Source organism: Lagopus muta, chromosome 23 (genome assembly GCF_023343835.1).
Source record: "Lagopus muta isolate bLagMut1 chromosome 23, bLagMut1 primary, whole genome shotgun sequence".
NCBI lineage: Eukaryota > Metazoa > Chordata > Aves > Galliformes > Phasianidae > Lagopus > Lagopus muta.
The window spans coordinates 4,586,948-4,605,177 of NC_064455.1; the positions used below are offsets into that span (position 1 = coordinate 4,586,948).

At 46.7% G+C, this 18,230-nt stretch overlaps 1 protein-coding gene across 1 annotated transcript; it reads left to right on the top strand.

The window, feature by feature from the left end:
• Positions 1–8,024: 8,024 nt before the first annotated feature.
• PSMB2 (proteasome 20S subunit beta 2) lies at positions 8,025–16,742 on the top strand. The gene is made up of 6 exons (XM_048969102.1): positions 8,025–8,283; positions 8,991–9,113; positions 9,753–9,823; positions 14,013–14,175; positions 15,585–15,634; positions 16,511–16,742. The coding sequence occupies exons 1-6, from the start codon at positions 8,193–8,195 to the stop codon at positions 16,616–16,618; spliced, it is 606 nt and encodes a 201-aa protein (XP_048825059.1). The 5' UTR covers positions 8,025–8,192; the 3' UTR covers positions 16,619–16,742.
• Positions 16,743–18,230: the final 1,488 nt, after the last annotated feature.

Consider the following 18,230-nt stretch of genomic DNA (forward strand, 5'->3'; position numbering starts at 1 on the left):
GGAATTCCAGGAGAGCAGATTGCGATTGTTTTAATTAAAGGAGAGGGGGGGAGGGGGGAGGAAACCCTCCGACAATTCCCCGTGTGAAGATGGGGGTCCGGAGAAAGCTGAAATCGACTTTATAAAGGAATGTGAAAATGCGAGTGTGGAATGATTGACAAATAAAGGGCACTCTCCTTTGATTTAAATATGCTCCTCGTTTGTGCAGAATATGCTAATTTATACATTGCCTAAATAGCCAGTAGCTATTGTCTGTAAAACCACATCAGATCAGGGCAGCAGGGCAGTTAATGTACTGGCTGGATGTTCCGGCTGGTCAGTGAAGCGATCCCAGCTTCCTTCCACTGCCTCTGAAACCCTAAATGGAATAGCTGAGCTGTAAAAAAACCGCCGGGGGCATCAACTGAAGCTCCCTCTGCCCGCCTGCAATGGCACAGGGCTCTGCTCCCCACCAGGACCCCCAGCGCCAGCCACCCCAGGGCTTCATCCCCCCACAGGGCCCTGCAGCAGCTCAGCTGGGCTCTGGGCCCCCCGTGCCTGGATGCAGAGCCAACACACAGCGAAACTCAATGATCCCAAACCCACACAATCCATCCTCTGCCATTTGTAGCAGCCCTGGCTCGGGCTGGTCACAGGAACAATTTGTAATACGAGAGGCTTCTAATTAACGAGATTCTGAAGTTAATTAAGGCAATCTTTCTCATCTCGTTTAGATGTTTCCCTACCCGGAGCCCACGGCCGGGTTGCAGCCCTCCTTCCCTGCGCCATTCGTTTCTCACGTGCCGTCCCAGCAGGTGACACCCGTGTGACATCCCCCCTGCCTTTGGGTCAGCCCAGTCAATGGGCACAGCCGTGGGCTCCTCCTGCTTCAGAAAGCCTGTCCTGTGATCCCACAGATCACTCCGGATTAAGTTTAGAGTGATGTGATAAGTGGTAATAATACTGCTGCCTTGCCCCTCGTTATTTTCCATATAATTATGTACCCTCAAGAAAGCTTTTAAGTAGCACTCTCTCATCAGCTCTGGTCCAAGGGATTCGTTTGTTCCAGGAAAGGATCTTCTCAAGTCCACGGCCCTCGTTAGCCTCTACCAGCGAGGGGTGGGCAGGGTGTGCAGCTCAGCCCCAATGCGGTCTGATGGCACAGGAAGCATCTGGCCAGGAAAGAAGCCTGGAAATCTGCTGGGCAGTGAAAGGCTTTGAGCTGCAGCGTGTTGTCAGATGGTGGCACTCTGCGGTGTTTTGATCCCATGGAAGTGCTCTGGTTGTGATGGGTGGAAGGAAAGGGTTCAGGTTTTGCCTTGGTGGTCATTTCAGGGGCAGCCCTATGGGGTTTCCCATCAAACCAAGCCAGCCTTGGCTGCATTTCCCATAACCCAAACACACTGCCCTCTCATCCCACCACTGCAGTTCCTTGTGTGCCCACAGCCAAATCCATCCTGCTGCGACCCCCCCACCCCCCCTTCTGCATCATCCTCAAAGCAAAATTCATGGAGTCACAAACCATCAAATTAGCCGAGTTGGAAGGGGCCCATAAGGACTATCGAGTCCAATTCGGTTTGTGGGTTTTAAGCAATTTGTGGTCTTTTGATAACCTGTATAAATGGACACCTCCCCAGGATCCTTGGGCACACATTCAGAAGTCTACGTGCACGGTGATGCTTCAAAGACTCTCCTGTGTCTGATGGGATATCAGGGAATCACGTCTGGTGAGGACAAACCAACATCACTTGAGCCCTCAGGCAGGGAGCAGTGCAGTGCGTGGCCATGGCTGGCTCCCAAAATCCTTTTGGGAAAGGCAGGGCTCCATTGGAAGTCAGCACCCAGCCCTCTCCATGCATCCCATCTCCACTGCAGCCCTGCAAGCCAAAGGTGAGCTTCCAAGGAAAGTTGCCTCGCTGAAATAGTTAATGGGAAGCGATTCCATCCCCCAGCTCACCACCCCTTGGAAAAAAAAATCAGAATAATAATTAAAAGATGCCTAGAAACGCTCTTGGAAGAGCATAAATTCTGAAGATGAAAGTAAATGATTAAAATAATTAAATACTTCAAGTTGACAAGCAGAAGCAGAATCTTGCCAACGGACATTTGTCGGTAATTAGTTAATTAATCCTAACACAAATTATAAGCCATAACAAACCAGTCAGGCTGAACGCAGCCGGCTGTTCAGAATTAAACTTAGAAAAATAGGGAGTGAGGGAAAGAAGAAAGAAAAGTTTCCAGGTCCTTGTGGGCTCTGGGCAGATGCTGCGTCCCTTGGGATGAGTGGCTGGGATGGCGCAGGGTTCATGGCCCCCCACAGCCCCCCAGGGCTTCTGGTGGATGGTGGGGAATAGGGGTGTACAGGGCTGTGCTCCCCCAGCAAGAGCATGGAGGATGGGAAGCTGGAGCAGTGTGGGTCAGGACTTGGTTCTTCCACCCTTTATCCATAAGGGCAGAGCAAAGGCTCCTGAGCTCTGCATCCAGCTTTGGTGCTGATGCTGCGCTCTGGTTTGGGATTTGTTTGCAATATGAGCTGGGAAGGCGGGGAGGGACAGCAGTGCAGATGTCCTCACACCACACACACAGCCAGCAGGGACCAAACTGCCGGCAGGGATGCCAAAAGGTTAATGAGCTGCAGGCTGATTTCTCACCTCTGGCCACCTTGGCTCAAGACCAATTTTCAGCCCTAGATTGAGTGAGCCCGAGGACCCACAGCAAGGCACAGTGAATGACAGCTGATGTGCAGGAGTGGGGCTGGGGGGCACGAAGGGGCCGGGCTGAGCCTCTCCCACAGCACAGAAAGGCACCTGAGCAGGGATGGAGCTGGTGCTCCCACAGAAGGGAGCAGCCACGGCACACACGGATCCTCCAACCAGCCAGAAGGTGAACCTACAGAGAGAGCATGCCCTGCACGCGTTACCCATTGACCAGGCAAGGCAAACTTCAAACTGCAGCCATGCCAGCCTCAGCCTCTCTGTCCCCAATCCCCTCCAACACACGTGCAGCAGGCGCCTGCTTACCCTAACATCCATCCACAGCCCCACTGCAAAGAAACTGCTCTAAGTGTTCTGCATTATGTGAGCTCTGACCTTCAGAGGGGAACAGAAGGAATATTTTCCCCCCGCAGGCTAGAGTTGTCAGTGAAATGTCTGTCTTCCTTAATAATTTCAATCCGGGTGACAGGGGACAGGGCATTTTGCTCTGAACGAACGTACTGTAAAAACTGTCAGATGGAATTTGTCTCAAGAAGCAACATTTCTATCTATTCGGGGTCATAATTGCAGGCAGCTTCTGACCTGTGGAGCAGCACATTTTTCTCAGCTGAAAAAAGGATCCTAAAATAGGTGGTTTGGGCTTCTGCAGAGCTTTGGATGGATGCTAAATGGATTCTAAGAAGCAACGGAGATCTCCAGCAGCAGGCTTTCTTCTTTTGCTTTGTGTTTGTTGGGTTGGTTATTTAGCTGCTGTTTTCTTTTTAATCCAGAACAAATCATGCACAGAAGTGGTGTAGCAATAAAGAAGGGACACAAACTGCCATTCTTTGAGCTGGAGTAATGGCCTATTTCAGCCCACATCCTGTCCCCTCACTGCCTACCTCTCTGCATTTCCTCCTAACTGACCCTGTCTTTTAATTAACTCAATAAGTAACCAAAAGGGCAATTAACCAAATGAGTATTATGATAATTTGATTATGCTTTACCCACTTATAAAGCAGGGGAAACAGTAAGAAAAGTAATAAGTCAGTGACCAGCAAGAATTCAAGCAGAAGGACAGAGCAGGGGGAGGCTTCTCTGGATGCTACTGCCTATAAATCTCCCCCAATACCAAAGAAATCTCTGTTTGTTTTGTTAAACATTCTGATTCCTTGATTTGTGCCTCCTCAGTGGGGGACAAAAGCCCATGGAATAACTTGAAGCAGATTTTCTTCTTACGGTTTAATTTTCCAATTAGCAACGGTTATGAAGCGGATGATGGGATGATGCTGCTGGACCCCGCAGAGCCACGCAGGGATGGGTCACCCCATTCAGGACCGGATGTCTTGTTGGCATTGCCAGCCTGGCTCTGCAGAGCTGAGCTTTTGCAATATCAGCCTGCAAGTGCCAGGACTGTGAGCAGCCACTGTGACAGCGCAACAGGCTGATAAGGAGGCTCCAGGAATAGGAAAAGTGGAGAAAAACCACTGCTGGTGTCCTGGCTGCAAAGCAGTGAGCAGACTGAGCCAGCGGTGAGAGATGGAGACTGCAGGGCCTCAGCTGCTCTCGGAATGCTCTCACCTGCAAGATCAGTCCTGGCAGAGACACACGCCAGTGCTAATCAGCTCTGTTAGTGCAGCGGGCAGCAGGTCGCAATCCATTTTCACCTGCATGCTGCAATCGATGCCCTTCCCATCACAGGCAGAGGGCAAACACAGCCTGGAGCAGGGGCTGCAGGTTTGGTAGGAGCCAGGAGGAAGGAAGTTTTGCTCCCCGCAAGCTGGCCTTGGTCCCAAAACTGCTTGGGAACTGCAGGAGGCGAATCGTGCAGGGTTTGTCTGAAAGCAGAATCTGCTTACATGTTCATGTTTGGGCCCACAGGAAGATGGCTCAAGGAGATCCGTGGAGCCCAGACAGAGAGATTAATAACAAAGCTCCAAGTAATCCTGGCAGGGTTCACTGTGGGGTTGTGGGATCCAGCAGCATGCTTCAGCAGTAGAGAGAAGCTCGGTGAATAAGGGCAGCCCTATTTCCATCCATAGCCCGCCCTGTGATCACCACTAAATCACTTCTTTCTGCACTTCATTTCCTGCACCTGACATAGCAGGAACACGAGGTTCCCTTTCTTCTCTGGCAAGCTCTGAGCTCAAAGCAGGAAACCTAATCTAGGTGGCACAGCAATTGCAGCACCGTTTACTAATGCTGTATTGAGACAGAGGACAGGGTAACAACCAGTGCAAAAAAAAACCCACCAAACAATCTGAGAATGCAAAAACCCTTTCTGTGCCGTAGTCACACGTCACATCACAGCCCAAAGCTGGAAGAAACAGGGATACCAGCAGCCAAGCAAATAGCAGTGGTCTGGGAGCTCAGAGAGCAGTGTGTGCTCCTGGCCGAGTGACCGTAGATTATCACAACTCTGCACCCTGGGCACATGCAGACCAAGGACAGACCCTGCAGGGAAGCTCAGGAAAGCACTCCACTGTTGGCAAATGTCAGCAGCATGCCGAGTTTGCCAAGCATCACAATGAGAACCAGACACCGTTAAGAGCAATTGCAGGCAGGGTAGCAGACACCGGCACGGCAGAGCATGAAGCCCAATCAGGTAGAAGTGAGCTTGTTGTAGAGGTAGGAATAACAACAGCATCATCTCATGGACAGTGTGCAGAGGGGTAAAAAAAACAGGTGTGGGAAAGAAAATGAGCCGCTGAAAAGTTTGCAGAGCTGACTTACACAGGCACTGCCTTTTTCCAGCTGTTGATGCAATGACTTGCTTGCATTTTCTGCCCAGCTCCAGGCTCTCTGCTGGAGCAATCAGCACCTAGTAAAAAGACTGCTTTCCTCTGCGCATATCACCTCACATTAGGAAGCACTGGTCAGCCGTGTCACTGCAGGAGATGAGCAGTGGCTGCCCAGCCCACAGCTGCTGTCAACCTCAGCACTCAGTGCCACAGCACAGCGCGTGCACAGCCAGCGTGGGCTGGGCTGAGGACTTTGGTAATACCTTCATTGCTTTATAGGCTTTCCCATATGGCTAACTTCTTCGTGTAGAAATCATGACAGCTGTTCATCCTTACCAGCTTTTCTATCTACCTTCCGGCCATCCCATTTGTCCTGGTCTTGGCTAGCCTGTCCCTCTTGACTTCTCACGACATGCATCTCTGCACTGGTTTGCTGGTATGGCAAGTTACACAAGGGACTCAGGCAGCTTCCTCTTTGCTGGGCGATCCTTCTCACCAAGGACATGGAGCACACACACATACAAATACACTACAATTAAAAAGGCAGAAGCACATTCAATTTTAAGATCTGCTACAGGTTGGAGAAATTCCTTTTAATAGCAGAAAATATTCCCCAAATTCTGCTAGCAGAGATGCCTTGCTTCCCTCCTTACACCCACGTCATGATGTCAGGAGTGCCTTCACCCTGGGAAGAGAGGTAGGTGTGTACTGTACGTATGCATGCTTCCTAACCAGGGAAATTCAATCTGTTCAATAACAATGTTAACATTTAATTGCACCCTAGGGCCCAATGAAAATCAACAAGAAAGGTAACTGTTGATTTTTCGTTCAGCTTCTCTTAAAGAGGTCTCAGAAAATCACTGTTAACAGGCTGGCTGTGGGCACACACGCAGTAACATCTATAGGGGAAAATGAGTTTAAAACTATAGGTTGGATCCACACAGAAAATACTTAAGCACTGGCAAAGAGCTCGGCCATTGTTAGGTAAAAGAAAACATCCTGTTTTGATTTACGCACGCAGCACTCAATTTAACAAGTGTAGCTACAGGCAATTGGAAAACAGTCAAAATGGTGAATTTGCTGCTTACACTCATTTATACTGTTTCCTGAAGACGGTTTGCTGTTGCTTCTTGGCATGTTTAGTACTTTTTAAACCACACAAAGGTTATGCCCAGTTCTCATAATTACACAGTGACTTTCTTGGTATAGGTACAGTTGGGCATTTGCCATGTGCTGTAGCATCCAGAATTTTATGTCCTGGGGCTGCTTCCTTTACAGCAACCGTGGGATTTTAATGCTTCGGTGGCCCCTTTCATTGGCGTGGGGCTGGGTCTTTGTGGAGCTGCACTTAGCTCACATGTTTGACGGGCTCAGGCAGTGTTTAATCAATAAAGCATATGCTAGTGCTCGGCAGGATGGTGCCTGCAGTCAGACAACATCCAGGCAATTAGGGTATTTGTTTTGTTCCTCGTTATCAATTACCTACTTTACAGCCACACCTGGAAGCTTCTGGGTGCTCGGTGGCCACCTAACACAAAGCACTGAGAAACTAAAATAGAGTGGGAGTGGGGAAAAAGAAGGGAATAGCGAGGAGAGCATCTGCTGCTCAGCAGCTGTCAGAACCCACGTTCAGCCAAGGGACGAAACAGGGACATTTCATCCAAAGTCCCAGAGCAGAGATCACAAAGCTCTGAATCTACCATCGGATCAGGAAATCAGCAGACACATCTGCAGCTTGGGAGTTTTCCCCCAGTGTTTGGCACGCACAGATCAGCAAGGAAAAAATTCCTGCGTTAGCCCAGTAGGTGACTCAAGCCAGGGCTTGTCTCTGTGCTGCGGGGGTTTTGTGTGGGATGGGGCTGGCAGGGAGAGCCTGAACTCGCTCATGGCTACTGGCTGCACAGCATGCACTGCAGGAGCAGCAGGGAGTCGAGGCCAGGGCCCAGGCTTGGCACTGCCAGCCACTACTGACACAGAAAGATGGGCAGTGAATAAATCCCCGTGCTGCTGCTGGAGGGCCTTCACCGCCTCTCTTCACAGTTCAGCTCCCTTTGAACGCGCAGATCAGAGGCTGCGGCAGCGCCAGGGTTTCATTTTCAATGCATTTTGTGCCCAAGAACAGCTGCGCAGGGCAGGGTTTGGAGCAGCTTCCTTTCCTCTTGGACCTCTGCAGTTTCAGTTCCAAGCAGTGCCCTCTGCTCCAGGGTGTGCAAGCCAAGCCAGCTTGGTTTTATCCCACAAAGCACATGCAGCAGAAGCTGCCCTATTACAACTCAATTTTCCATCTTTCTTTGAGACTGTGCTTTGCAAGCATGCTTTTTAATAATGAACAAGCTACATTTTGGCTGGGAGCAGCACCAACCACCCCAACTCACATGCACAGAGGCCCAGATTTGCCTGAAGCCTCCACCATCCCCATGGCACAGGAGAACCAAACTGCGGAACGCAAAGAACAGAGCATTCCCTGCAAAGAACCCCTTGGACAGAGCAACCCAAGTAACCCCTCAGCGCACCCAGCGCTGCTCCCTGCTCATCAAGATTAGTTAGCAGAGATAATTAGGGCAGAGGCCATAAAAGCACATCAGCACCCACCCCAATCCGCCTCCCCTCAGGCGCCAACGAACGCCCAGCCCAACGGGTGCGCCCCCACGTGACTCCCCCACCGTGCTCTCGCGAGACCTGACGTCATCACACCGCGCCGGCGCATGCGCGGTGGTGGCGTTTCGGAGGCGGCGGCGCATCGCTGTGTCACGGCTCAGGGCGGCGGAGCGCGGCCGCCATGGAGTACCTGATCGGGATCCAGGGCCCCGACTACGTCCTGGTGGCTGCCGACACCGTGGCGGCTTCTAGCATCATCCAGATGAAGCACGGTGAGGGCTGAGCGGAGCTGCCGCTGTTCTGGGTTGCCGCTCGCTGGGCCCGGCCTCGTTCCCCTGTGCTGCCGGGGGCTCCCAGCCCCGCGATGTGCGGCACCGCGCGGGGAAACGCTGTGAGGGTCTTTAATTCGGGTCTGGTTCCTATGAGGGGCTGCCGGCTCGCAGCTCTGGTCTCGCAGGGCTGCGTGCTCTGTGTGAAGCCGGCACTCTGAGCTGCCGTGCTGGTGGTTGTGTTAGCTGAAGGCTTGAGGTAGACGTCGCTTTTTGGACCAGGCTTTGCGGTGGGGCTGCGTTGGGTGTTCTGGAGGAATAATGAGGGCAGTAGGGAAAGCTTGGTTGGAGCTGTATCCCTGCTAAAGGCCGTTTCGTGGGAAAAAGGGGATATTGGAAGTAAGAGCAACTCGAGTTATGTGAGTGACTGTGGTATCTTTTTAGCTTCCTGATGTGGGAAAACACTGGGGTGTTTCCAAGCCTTTGAAGTTCTCAAAAATGGCTTTTTCTGCCTGTTGTTGTAGTAACATGGGCTAGGAGTATGTGCACAAGGTGTAGCAGCCTTAATCCGAGCCCTGTTCTAGAACGCTACCAAAAAGCTGTAAGTTGATGTATTGGTAAATTTTCTATGGAATCTTCAGTTTTACAGCTGGTGGTGCTTTTGCTTAAAACTGTATTTCACTTCAAATCTCTTTGTTTCCTTTGCCTAGACCACGATAAAATGTTTAAGATGAGTGAAAAGATCTTGCTGCTGTGTGTTGGTGAGGCTGGAGACACCGTGCAGTTTGCAGAATACATCCAGAAAAACGTTCAGCTCTACAAAATGCGAAATGGTGAGTGAGGGAGATTACTTATCTATAGCCCTACTAAGCTGTTTTTAACACCAGTGACAGTGTTTAAGGAAGATATCCATTGCATGCCGGCTGTTAGCAGCTTTCCTGATGTAGGTGGCTGAGAAATTCCAGCTATGTGCTCGTAGTATTTGACTTTTTCAAGCTGTGTGTTTGAATGCTCTGTACACCTATGAGCTACCTGGACTTTAAGGGCTCTTTGCATGATTATCTCTGTAGCTGTAGCTTTCAGAATAAAATGGGATTACACAGATTAAATAATGTATTATTTTGATATTAAAGGGTTAACTTATTGTTTCCAAAATCAGTGGTTTAGGCTGGATTTTAGGAGGAAGTTTTTCACTCAGGGTGGTGAGGCACTGGAACAGGTTGCCCAAGGAGGCTGTGGATGCCCCATCCCTGCAGGCATTCAAGGCCTGGCTGGATGTGGCTCTGGGCAGCCTGGGCTGCTGGTTGGTGACCTGCACACAGCAGGGAGTTGGAGCTGGATGAGCATTGTGCTCCTTTGCAACTCAGGCCATTCTATGAAATTATCTCTATGTTGTTACCTATGAAATACTATGGGAAATCATAGATTTAAATGTGTATGATTTTTTAATCCAATATGCATTTCTGCTCCAGGTTATGAATTGTCTCCTACTGCAGCTGCAAACTTCACACGACGAAATCTGGCTGATTACCTTCGCAGTCGAGTGAGTAATAAGCAAAAGATTTTGGCCAAAACTTTTTGGGTCTGATGTAGAGGTGTTGGCTTCTGTATTTATGTGTGAATTCACTTGGAAAAGTCATTTCTTCTGAAAATAAATATTGATTTGCACATTCAGAGAAGTTATCGGGTGTTGATAACTGATACAACTGTGGTCTTAAAATTTCATCTTTGGGCCCAATGAACATTTTGTTCCAAACGTAAGCGCAGCTCAGTGAATTTAAGCCTCTTTAGCATCTAGATAAGGTTGTTAGTTTTCATGCAAATGCACTGAATCCGTTTAATCTTCTTGGAAAATGATTTAATAGAGCAAAGCTGTTTGATGTGCTTAGCAAAACAAGTCCCTTTTGTAAACAGCAGCACGAGGCTTTCAGGAAACATGAAATCCAAGTCGAAGCTTTATGTTTTTTCTCCAGTTACTGAGCTGTAATTACTGATTTTTCTCATGGTAATCTTTTTTTTTTTCAAAGTGTTGCTAATAAATGCATCCTGTCAGTGATTCTCCAGCTGTGACGCTGGGATGCCCTTTGAAGCACAGTGAAGTCAGAACTTCTGTTTGCCTTTCATCTTGTTTGGCTGTATGCAAGTCAGTGTCCTTGGATCTGTGCTTCCCAAATTTGATAAACGGGCGTAACGCGTGTTGCAATAAATCTGTTATTTCCCCAGGAGAAAAGGCTTAATTCTTCTTGTAAAATGTTCTAATGTTTTCAGGAGGGGCAAACAGACTTCTAAAGATCCAAGGTTAGGAATTACTTGGTTAGCATTCTTCCCAGCGTGTTGCGTAAAACAAAACAAGAGCAAAGAGGATATTGAAAATGAAGTTGAACAAATCTGTCAGGGATTGGACATGGGTAAATGAGGTTGGTGCTTATTCCAGCAGTCTACTTCACAGGCTTGAAATCATATTTTACATGGGCACATACAGGCCCTGTCAGCATCAGCTTTATTCTGAGCGTTAGGCTTGTGTGCAGTGAGGCACAGAGCTGTGCATTGAACTCATCTGTAGGAGCAACCTGATGGCAGCCTTCTCTTTTCTGTTGTGGATGGCAGCTGAAAGTATCACATTTTGAAGTTAATCAAGCTTGTAGTGGAATAACTCCTTGCAGGGTCCTTGTGTTCCACAGGTGAGGCCATGCTGAGTGTCCTGCCTGTGTGCAGAAGCAACCATTTTGTAATAGGATTTAAACACCACTAACAAGAGTAATTTAGCAGAGGTTTTGGCATCCTTAGCTGGCAGCACGTGGCACGATGTGGCTCTGTCTTCTGTGCCACATCCCTTGGGGCCTGATCCCTCCCCGTGCCTCTCCTGCTTCCTGAGCCCCTGCTTGTCTTCCAGCTCACCTGCTCCAGATGGGCAGCACAGTGGGGAGGACACTGGCAAAGGCAGATGTGTTTATTTACTGGAGACAAAACGCTGTGCTGTTGCAGATGGCAGTGCCCCAGAGCAAGCAGTGCACTCTGACACTGTCACACTACAGCGATCTCTGTTCTGAGAACTCTTTTTCTTTAAACACAGCACGTCGTGTCTTCGTGTGCATTTAGAATTTGGTTATACAAACCTTGCCATCAGAACTTTTTGTCCTATTTTTGTGCCTCTTTTTAATTGATGCGATACAAGGATTAACACCAGCTCTGTGCATCTGTTCAAATTGCATGTAGGATTCCTGGAAGCTCCTAAGTGAATTATGTGGATGATGAAAATGTTCTGGGTTCTTCTCTATGCTGTGTAGTTTGATTTCGTTCATATTGGCAGATGAGCCAGGACTAATATGAATCTTTTTGGCTTTTTGTTACCTTGCAATGCACGTTCTTTTTAATACTACTGTTTCACAGTTTAAAATCTGCTCCATGCTATTGAAGGAGGTTGTGTTTCCCCTGCTTTTCTCCACACCTTATTAATAAATATTCTCTGGAATAAATGTCTGCTGTCAGGCAGTGCTTTCACTTGTGAGCTTTACTTTCTGAGTAGAAACAGAAGCATGAAAAACGGAAGGGGAAAACAAATAGTGTTAACCAGCTGGTACAGTAAATCTGTGCAGTGTTACATTTATGTTGATAAATATTGAAACCATTCTAATTAGAGTGTGGTTGCTGCTTTAGCAGAGCATGCAGACGTGAAGCTGTTGCTGGAGTAGAAATAGGCTGTCTTTTGAAGGAAATGGCTTCTGTTCACACAGCCAGTGATGCACAGAGTCTTGTAATAAGGACCTTACAGGGGTAGTACAACATTTCTCACATTACTTTCCTAGTGCTGAGGATATTGCTGTAGGTGGCAGGCAGTGTGTCAGATCTGTGGGGTTCTTGCAAGTCAAATTCAGCCTTCATGCAGGGCTTTAGGCTCTGAAGTAGTGTCTGCAGGGAGCTGCTTGTTTCTCGTTTGTGAGTGAGGCAAATCCAGATGCTGCATTGGAGCCTGCTGGCTTTTAAGTAGGTGAGTGGTGCTGCAGTTCCCCTTCCACTGTTCCTTCCACATTGGCATTTGATGCAGCAGGTGCATCAGTGTTAGATGTTAGACCTACTATTGATGGTGGGGAGCAGGAAAAATTCCCCTCTGCCCCTGAAACCCTTTTGAAGTTCAACTTCTCATCAGGTTGTGATTTAATTGTAGGTGACAGGCTCTGGCCTGAGTCCAAGGGAAGGCTGTCAGTTCCCCTCTCCTTGTCCACGCTCAGCAGGATGCTTCCTCGCTCCCACCTTTCTCCCTCCCCCTTGCTGTGACTTTGGCTTCCGCCAGATGTCACACGGCTGCCTGTCGCAGCCCAGCCTCCTGAGCCTGTTGGCTGGCTGTATTTCTCACAGCTGTTCTCTTCAGCTGTAAGTTCTGAAGAATTTCACACGTGCCTTAATTGCTGTGGTTATTTTAAATCAAACAGCATAAAGTGCAAAGCTGCTTGTGGCGAGAAATGAAGGCAAATCTGGGGGAGCTGCGTTTATCCTGGAGCGACAGCAACGCTGTGTTTGGTCACCATTCAGCCACTGCAGTCCTCTGAAGACTGTGGAGTCCTCAGGACTCGAGGACTGAAGTCCTCAGTGGGCATGGGATTAGTTTGAAATGGAGCCTTGGAAAGGAGCAGTGTTCATTTGGTCCAATTAAGTTCCATGTAGGGGATTCTGAGTGTTTGCATCTTAGTGCACTGTGAGCATAAATGTCACTGTTGGAGGGTGTGAACTGAGTCCTGTGTAAACTCAGCAGAAAGGCTTGTATGAGAATATTTTCACTTATGGAAGTAAACATTGATGCATGATCTATTTATTAGAGTAATAGGATAGCATGGGTAACAATTAATTTGCCTTAAAGAAGTTATCTCAGCCCTTTAGCAGGAGAGCATACAACTGAAAAATAGCTTACAGATTGGAGTCTAAGACCATTTGTTGCTGAGTGTCTCACATATGCCAGTGTTGGTAATTCCAAGTCACACAGTGATTTGAGTGATCTTGTGTCACGGCTTTCAAATATCAGCTTGTGTGATGTTGGAGAGCAAATAAAATGCAGCCTAATTAGATGAGTACAGCTGCATAGTTACTGGTTACAGATACTCTGAAGTGCTTTAAGATTAATGTACAGCGTGGTGATGTGGTGTTGCAGCATCTTAGTTGATTTTAAATGGTAACAAACCAGTTCCTTAGAGCTTCCTGTGATCAATTTAGCAAAATAGTGAAGATTAAGTTTGGTACACGCAATAAAAAATTAATTGCCAATTAAGGCTGTGCAGCACTGTGTATATCTGTTCACGCTGCACCGTTTGTAAGCTCCCATGTGTGCTAAAATGGTCTCTGGTTAACAGTGGTGTGACTGAGGAAAGAGCATATGAAATTAACAGAAGTTCTTTCAGACTGCAGAATGCTCACATTGTGCCCCCCTGTTGATGGTAAAAATCATCAACTTTTATGTTGAAGTTAAAGAATTCGTTGTGAAAACGTGATCAAAGTTTTCATTTTGTTTGAATGCGCCATGAAATCTTCAAGAAAAAAAGGGCAGAACTGTACTTTTTTCTTTTGATTCTGCATGCTGTAACACCAGGAGACTTGATCTTTTCTGATGCTGAAGTCCAGCATCTCCTGCAAAGAGCGTGGATGTCAGCTGCTGGGCATAAAGAATTGCAGAACCAGCTGCGTTGCTGTTCTGTGTGATGGTTAAGATCCAAAACCTTGTGTGTGGCTGTTTCTGTTTGCAGACCCCTTACCATGTCAACCTTCTCCTGGCTGGCTATGATGACCATGAGGGTCCTGCCCTTTATTACATGGATTACCTTGCAGCTCTGGCTAAAGCTCCTTTTGCAGCACATGGATACGGTGCATTCCTCACCCTCAGCATCCTGGACCGCTATTACAAGCCAGGTAAGTGGAACCTGCAGAGAGGCAAATTCTCCCATTGTTGATGAATAACTTAAAGGCTTAAAGAGTGAGCTTGGCGTGTACAGAGCCAGGTGGTCTGTCACAACTGCTGTGCTGCAGGTTTAAACTTGACTGTTAGCCTAAATGTGGCTTTGAAGGTTGCCTCCTGCTTCTGCTGAAGGGGTCAAGTGAAACCAGACTGTCCTTTCTATTTTCCTATTTGAAACATAATGGTCTGCAAGCGAAAGAAGTTCCAGTTTCACATAGGACATGACTGGACTTCTCTAGACAGTTTACTGTTAATTTTAATAAATAGCATTTTGTTTTCCACTTGCTTGTTGCTGTGACATGGCTATTCCAGAATCTCAAACTCCAGAGTGCAACCCCCCGTCTTTTTGCTCCGTGTTTTGGATTGGTTTCATTTGTGGTGTATCAGAAATACAGGGGTGAAAAGACATTCCTTCCTAGCAAGGTTATCTCAGAGCTCTGAGGTGCTGAAGGTCAGCTGGCACAGTTGTTAATTATAATTGTGTATGCTTGTAGCTGTCTAAAGTCCTAATTTGAGATCTGTGCTCCATCCCTGTTCTTCAGATGAGATGTGCAAAGCTGGAACTGTAATTAATGACATCTTTGACTTCAGCCACAAAACTGCTTTGCTCCTTATTGTGTGCAAAGCTGAGCTTGTTCTCACAGTGAATTTGTTCACTTAGCAATCCTTCCATCTATCTACTGCAAGAAAAGCAGCTGTAGGATGGCAATTTCATTTTAATGGGAGCTCTTTTAACTGAACAGTGAATGTGAGTCAGGAACAAAAGCTTTAGAAATAAGATCCACGGAGCTTGGCTGCTTTCTAGCCACGACCTTTACAAATGATGGTACCACATTTTCATCCCTCCTTGTGAAAAGAGGAAAAACAGCAAACGACAATGGGCTGTCATGGCTTGCCATCCCTATCCAGTGCTGGATTTCATCCCAGTGTGTGAGAATAGCAGGGGCATCACACACGTGCCTTTCCCATTATTAAAACTAATACCCAGCAGGGAACACAGCACTAAAACCGGTCTCTGCCTACTGTCACTGACTTGCAGCCGGCTGTGGACAGATGGAGCTGATTTAAAACTGTAATAAACTTGAGGGGAGAGGGGAGGCTGGACTCCTCCAAAGCCTGCTCCCTGGCCATGGGAGGCAAAATTCCGTCATGCTTCCCATTCAGTGGAACAAATCGATTCTCAATGGCTTGTTGCAGTGTGAGTGCTTCAGCTCAGGGCGTCCTCAGTACATCTGGAAAGTGTTTTCTGTGAGCTGGGAAGTGGAGCTTTTGGTGCTCAGCTGAAAAGTTGTTTAAATTTAATAAAGTTTCTGTTGAGAGAGATGGCCTCTAATTAAATCAATCTGGGGATGTTTTCTTTCAGGTATCACACGTGAGGAAGCTGTGGAGCTCCTAAAGAAATGTCTGGAGGAGGTGAGTTGCCAAACCTGGGTCCTTGTGATCCTGAGAAAGGAATGTTTGTTTGCATTCATTTGCTGATATTTTCCTGTTCCTCTTGTCGCATATTTTGCTCTCTTTGCCAGAAGGGATAATAAAAGCACGTTGACCAGATGTGGAATAGCTACTGAGGAAAAGGATTTGTGGGCGCTTGCGCTGTCTTAGCATGGTTCATGTCCTCCAGAACATAAACTTTAAGCTTAATTGCTTTTCTTTACTTCTACTTCTTTCATGCTTAGCATAATATTGATACAGACAGTCTTTGACTTTCTTTTATGTTGCTTCTGAATGTAATGCAAGCATCCCTCTGTTACTTGTGTTACACGTAACGAGAAGATACTTCTCTTGCAGCTTGTGAAGTGATATCTAAGTCTAATTGGGGTGAGGATTTGACCTGAAAGTTCATAATCTATTTTAATGTAAATGTATCATTTTGGACTCCAAGGCTTTTATTGAAGGAGAGTATTCTCTGTCTTTGGGATTGAATTTAATATCATTGGGAAGAAACAACTAGGGAAACATTAAGAAGGCTTGTTCTAACAAGGTTCTGATTAAATTCTTTTTGATGCCTGCACTGTGTCCTAAGTTACAGCCTGCTGTCTTCCTCCTTAAATGTCTTCCACACTAACAGGCTTTTGTGCTTTGAATCTCTGCTCTAACATGGATAATATTATAACAAAATTGTACTAAACGTTTCCTGAGCTGTGAAAGTCACCCTAGTTCTAGTGACATTAAATATCAGCAACAAGAACAGGATGGAAATTGTGATGAGCAACAGCATATCCCCTAAGTAATGCTATCCTCTTTTGTTTAAGCTGTGGATTAATCTTACCTCCTTTGTCTTTTAAACAGCTTCAGAAACGCTTCGTCTTAAATCTGACTTCTTTCAATGCCCGATTCATTGACAAGGATGGCATCCATGAAGTGGACAATGTACCCCTTCTAAAAGCGCTGTCTTAACCCCTGAGATCTTTCTTCAGCTGTCTTTTTGTTCAGTTTTTGGTTTTTTAATATTCATTTGTAGCACCCAAGGCTTGTACTGTGCTGGGAGATTGAATAAAGGTTGACATTTATGCCAGTTCCACCTTCTGATTCCACTGGTCCTTCCTGGGATTGTTTAAGTAAATAATTCCTTCCCTTCGTCATTCATGAAGATGAGACGTGATCTGTTGGCAATGGTGCCATGTTCAGATTGCTCCTACACTGATCCTGATAGTTTTTACTGTAAGTTTTTTGATGTGTGGGAAAACCACCATATTTTCTGGATGAGAATTTGCACTCACCTTCCTCTCGCTGAGTATTAAAGCTCAGCAAACAGCAGGCAAGTGCTTTGTGCTAAACACACCAGCATCCTATTGCATCTTGCACAGGACTTCACCTCTGCGTTATAAAAATCTGATTTTCAAAGACATCTTTTTGTTATTCTTCCTTTTGTTCCTCTTGGTTTCAATATAATCCAAGTGAAAAGAGAGGTTTTCAATAAACAGTGGATTTTAAAGTGCTGGTGTCACTTTTTACTCACCTGGATTCTGGGAAGGGATGTTTTTCTGGCACAGTCAGCTTGGAGCTGTGTTATTCAAACATATTTACTGATTGTTTTTTCTTAATTGTCCCTAGAAGCTCTATGAAAAATAATTTCAGCACTTCTCATAAATCCTTGGATTCTCTCAGCTAGCGAGAGCTCCTGTAAGAAAAATCACTGATGCTGTCTGGGTCGTAGCTAGGAGCCTTCAGTGATGTTTGTGCGGCTGATCCTTAATGTTCTGCCCAGAAGAGATTCTGTTGGGATGAAATTGAGGCTAATTGAGACTGATTCCCTACCTGAAATTACATTGTGCAGCTCAGCTGTCTCAAACATTCTCTTTGGGTGCATATTTTCAGTTTGGAAAAGCAATCTTGGCAATGGATGGATGTGTACAGGATTCTGTGTGGGTTATGTTGTGTGACGTGGTATAACACCTACGTTTATGCACCTGGGAGAGGTGACCAAGCCAGCAATCCATCTGTCTAAGCTTTTTTGGCTTTCTGTTGGTGTTTTTAGGGTACTTGCATTTATATCCTCTGTACAGGTGATGTTCAGGAGGTGGCTGAGGCAGCACTGCTGCTGGTACCATGCATGGGTTTACCCTGAAATCCTGTGTGTATTGAAGGCAGTAGTAGAGCTCCATTTCAGTGGATGCAGAATGCTTATCTCTTCAGAAAGCTGCCAGCTGTAAAGCAGGTATTGCTGTATTCCTGATCACATGGGAGCTGGAGGCTGAGCCTCACTCTGTCACAGATAAACTTGCAGCTCTGGTGCTTTTACTCATCCTACCTCTTCACACTGCCCTTAAAGCTAAATCTGAAGTCACATCAGACTTTGTAGTCTTAATTTTTTCCATGATTAGTCTCATTACGAGCTCTTTCTGTTGTGCTCTTGTCTGCAGTTAGTTTTATTTAAAGCCACCAATACAACTCTGGAAGATCTCACTGAAATTGACTTTCTTAAACCTCAAACTGCTTTTGTTCTTTTTTTTTCTTACCCATAAGTTGTCCCTAGCGTGATTTTCTCCTAGCAGGTCCCATTTAACAT

What these genes read in the sequence shown, in the direction of transcription:
- PSMB2 (XM_048969102.1), top strand. Translation starts at nt 8,193, where the DNA reads ATGGAGTACCTGATCGGGATCCAGGGCCCCGACTACGTCCTGGTGGCT. An exon ending in CATCATCCAGATGAAGCACG is followed by an intron (nt 8,284 to 8,990) that starts GTGAGGGCTGAG and finishes TCCTTTGCCTAG; the next exon opens with ACCACGATAAAATGTTTAAG. An exon ending in TAAAGAAATGTCTGGAGGAG is followed by an intron (nt 15,635 to 16,510) that starts GTGAGTTGCCAA and finishes TCTTTTAAACAG; the next exon opens with CTTCAGAAACGCTTCGTCTT.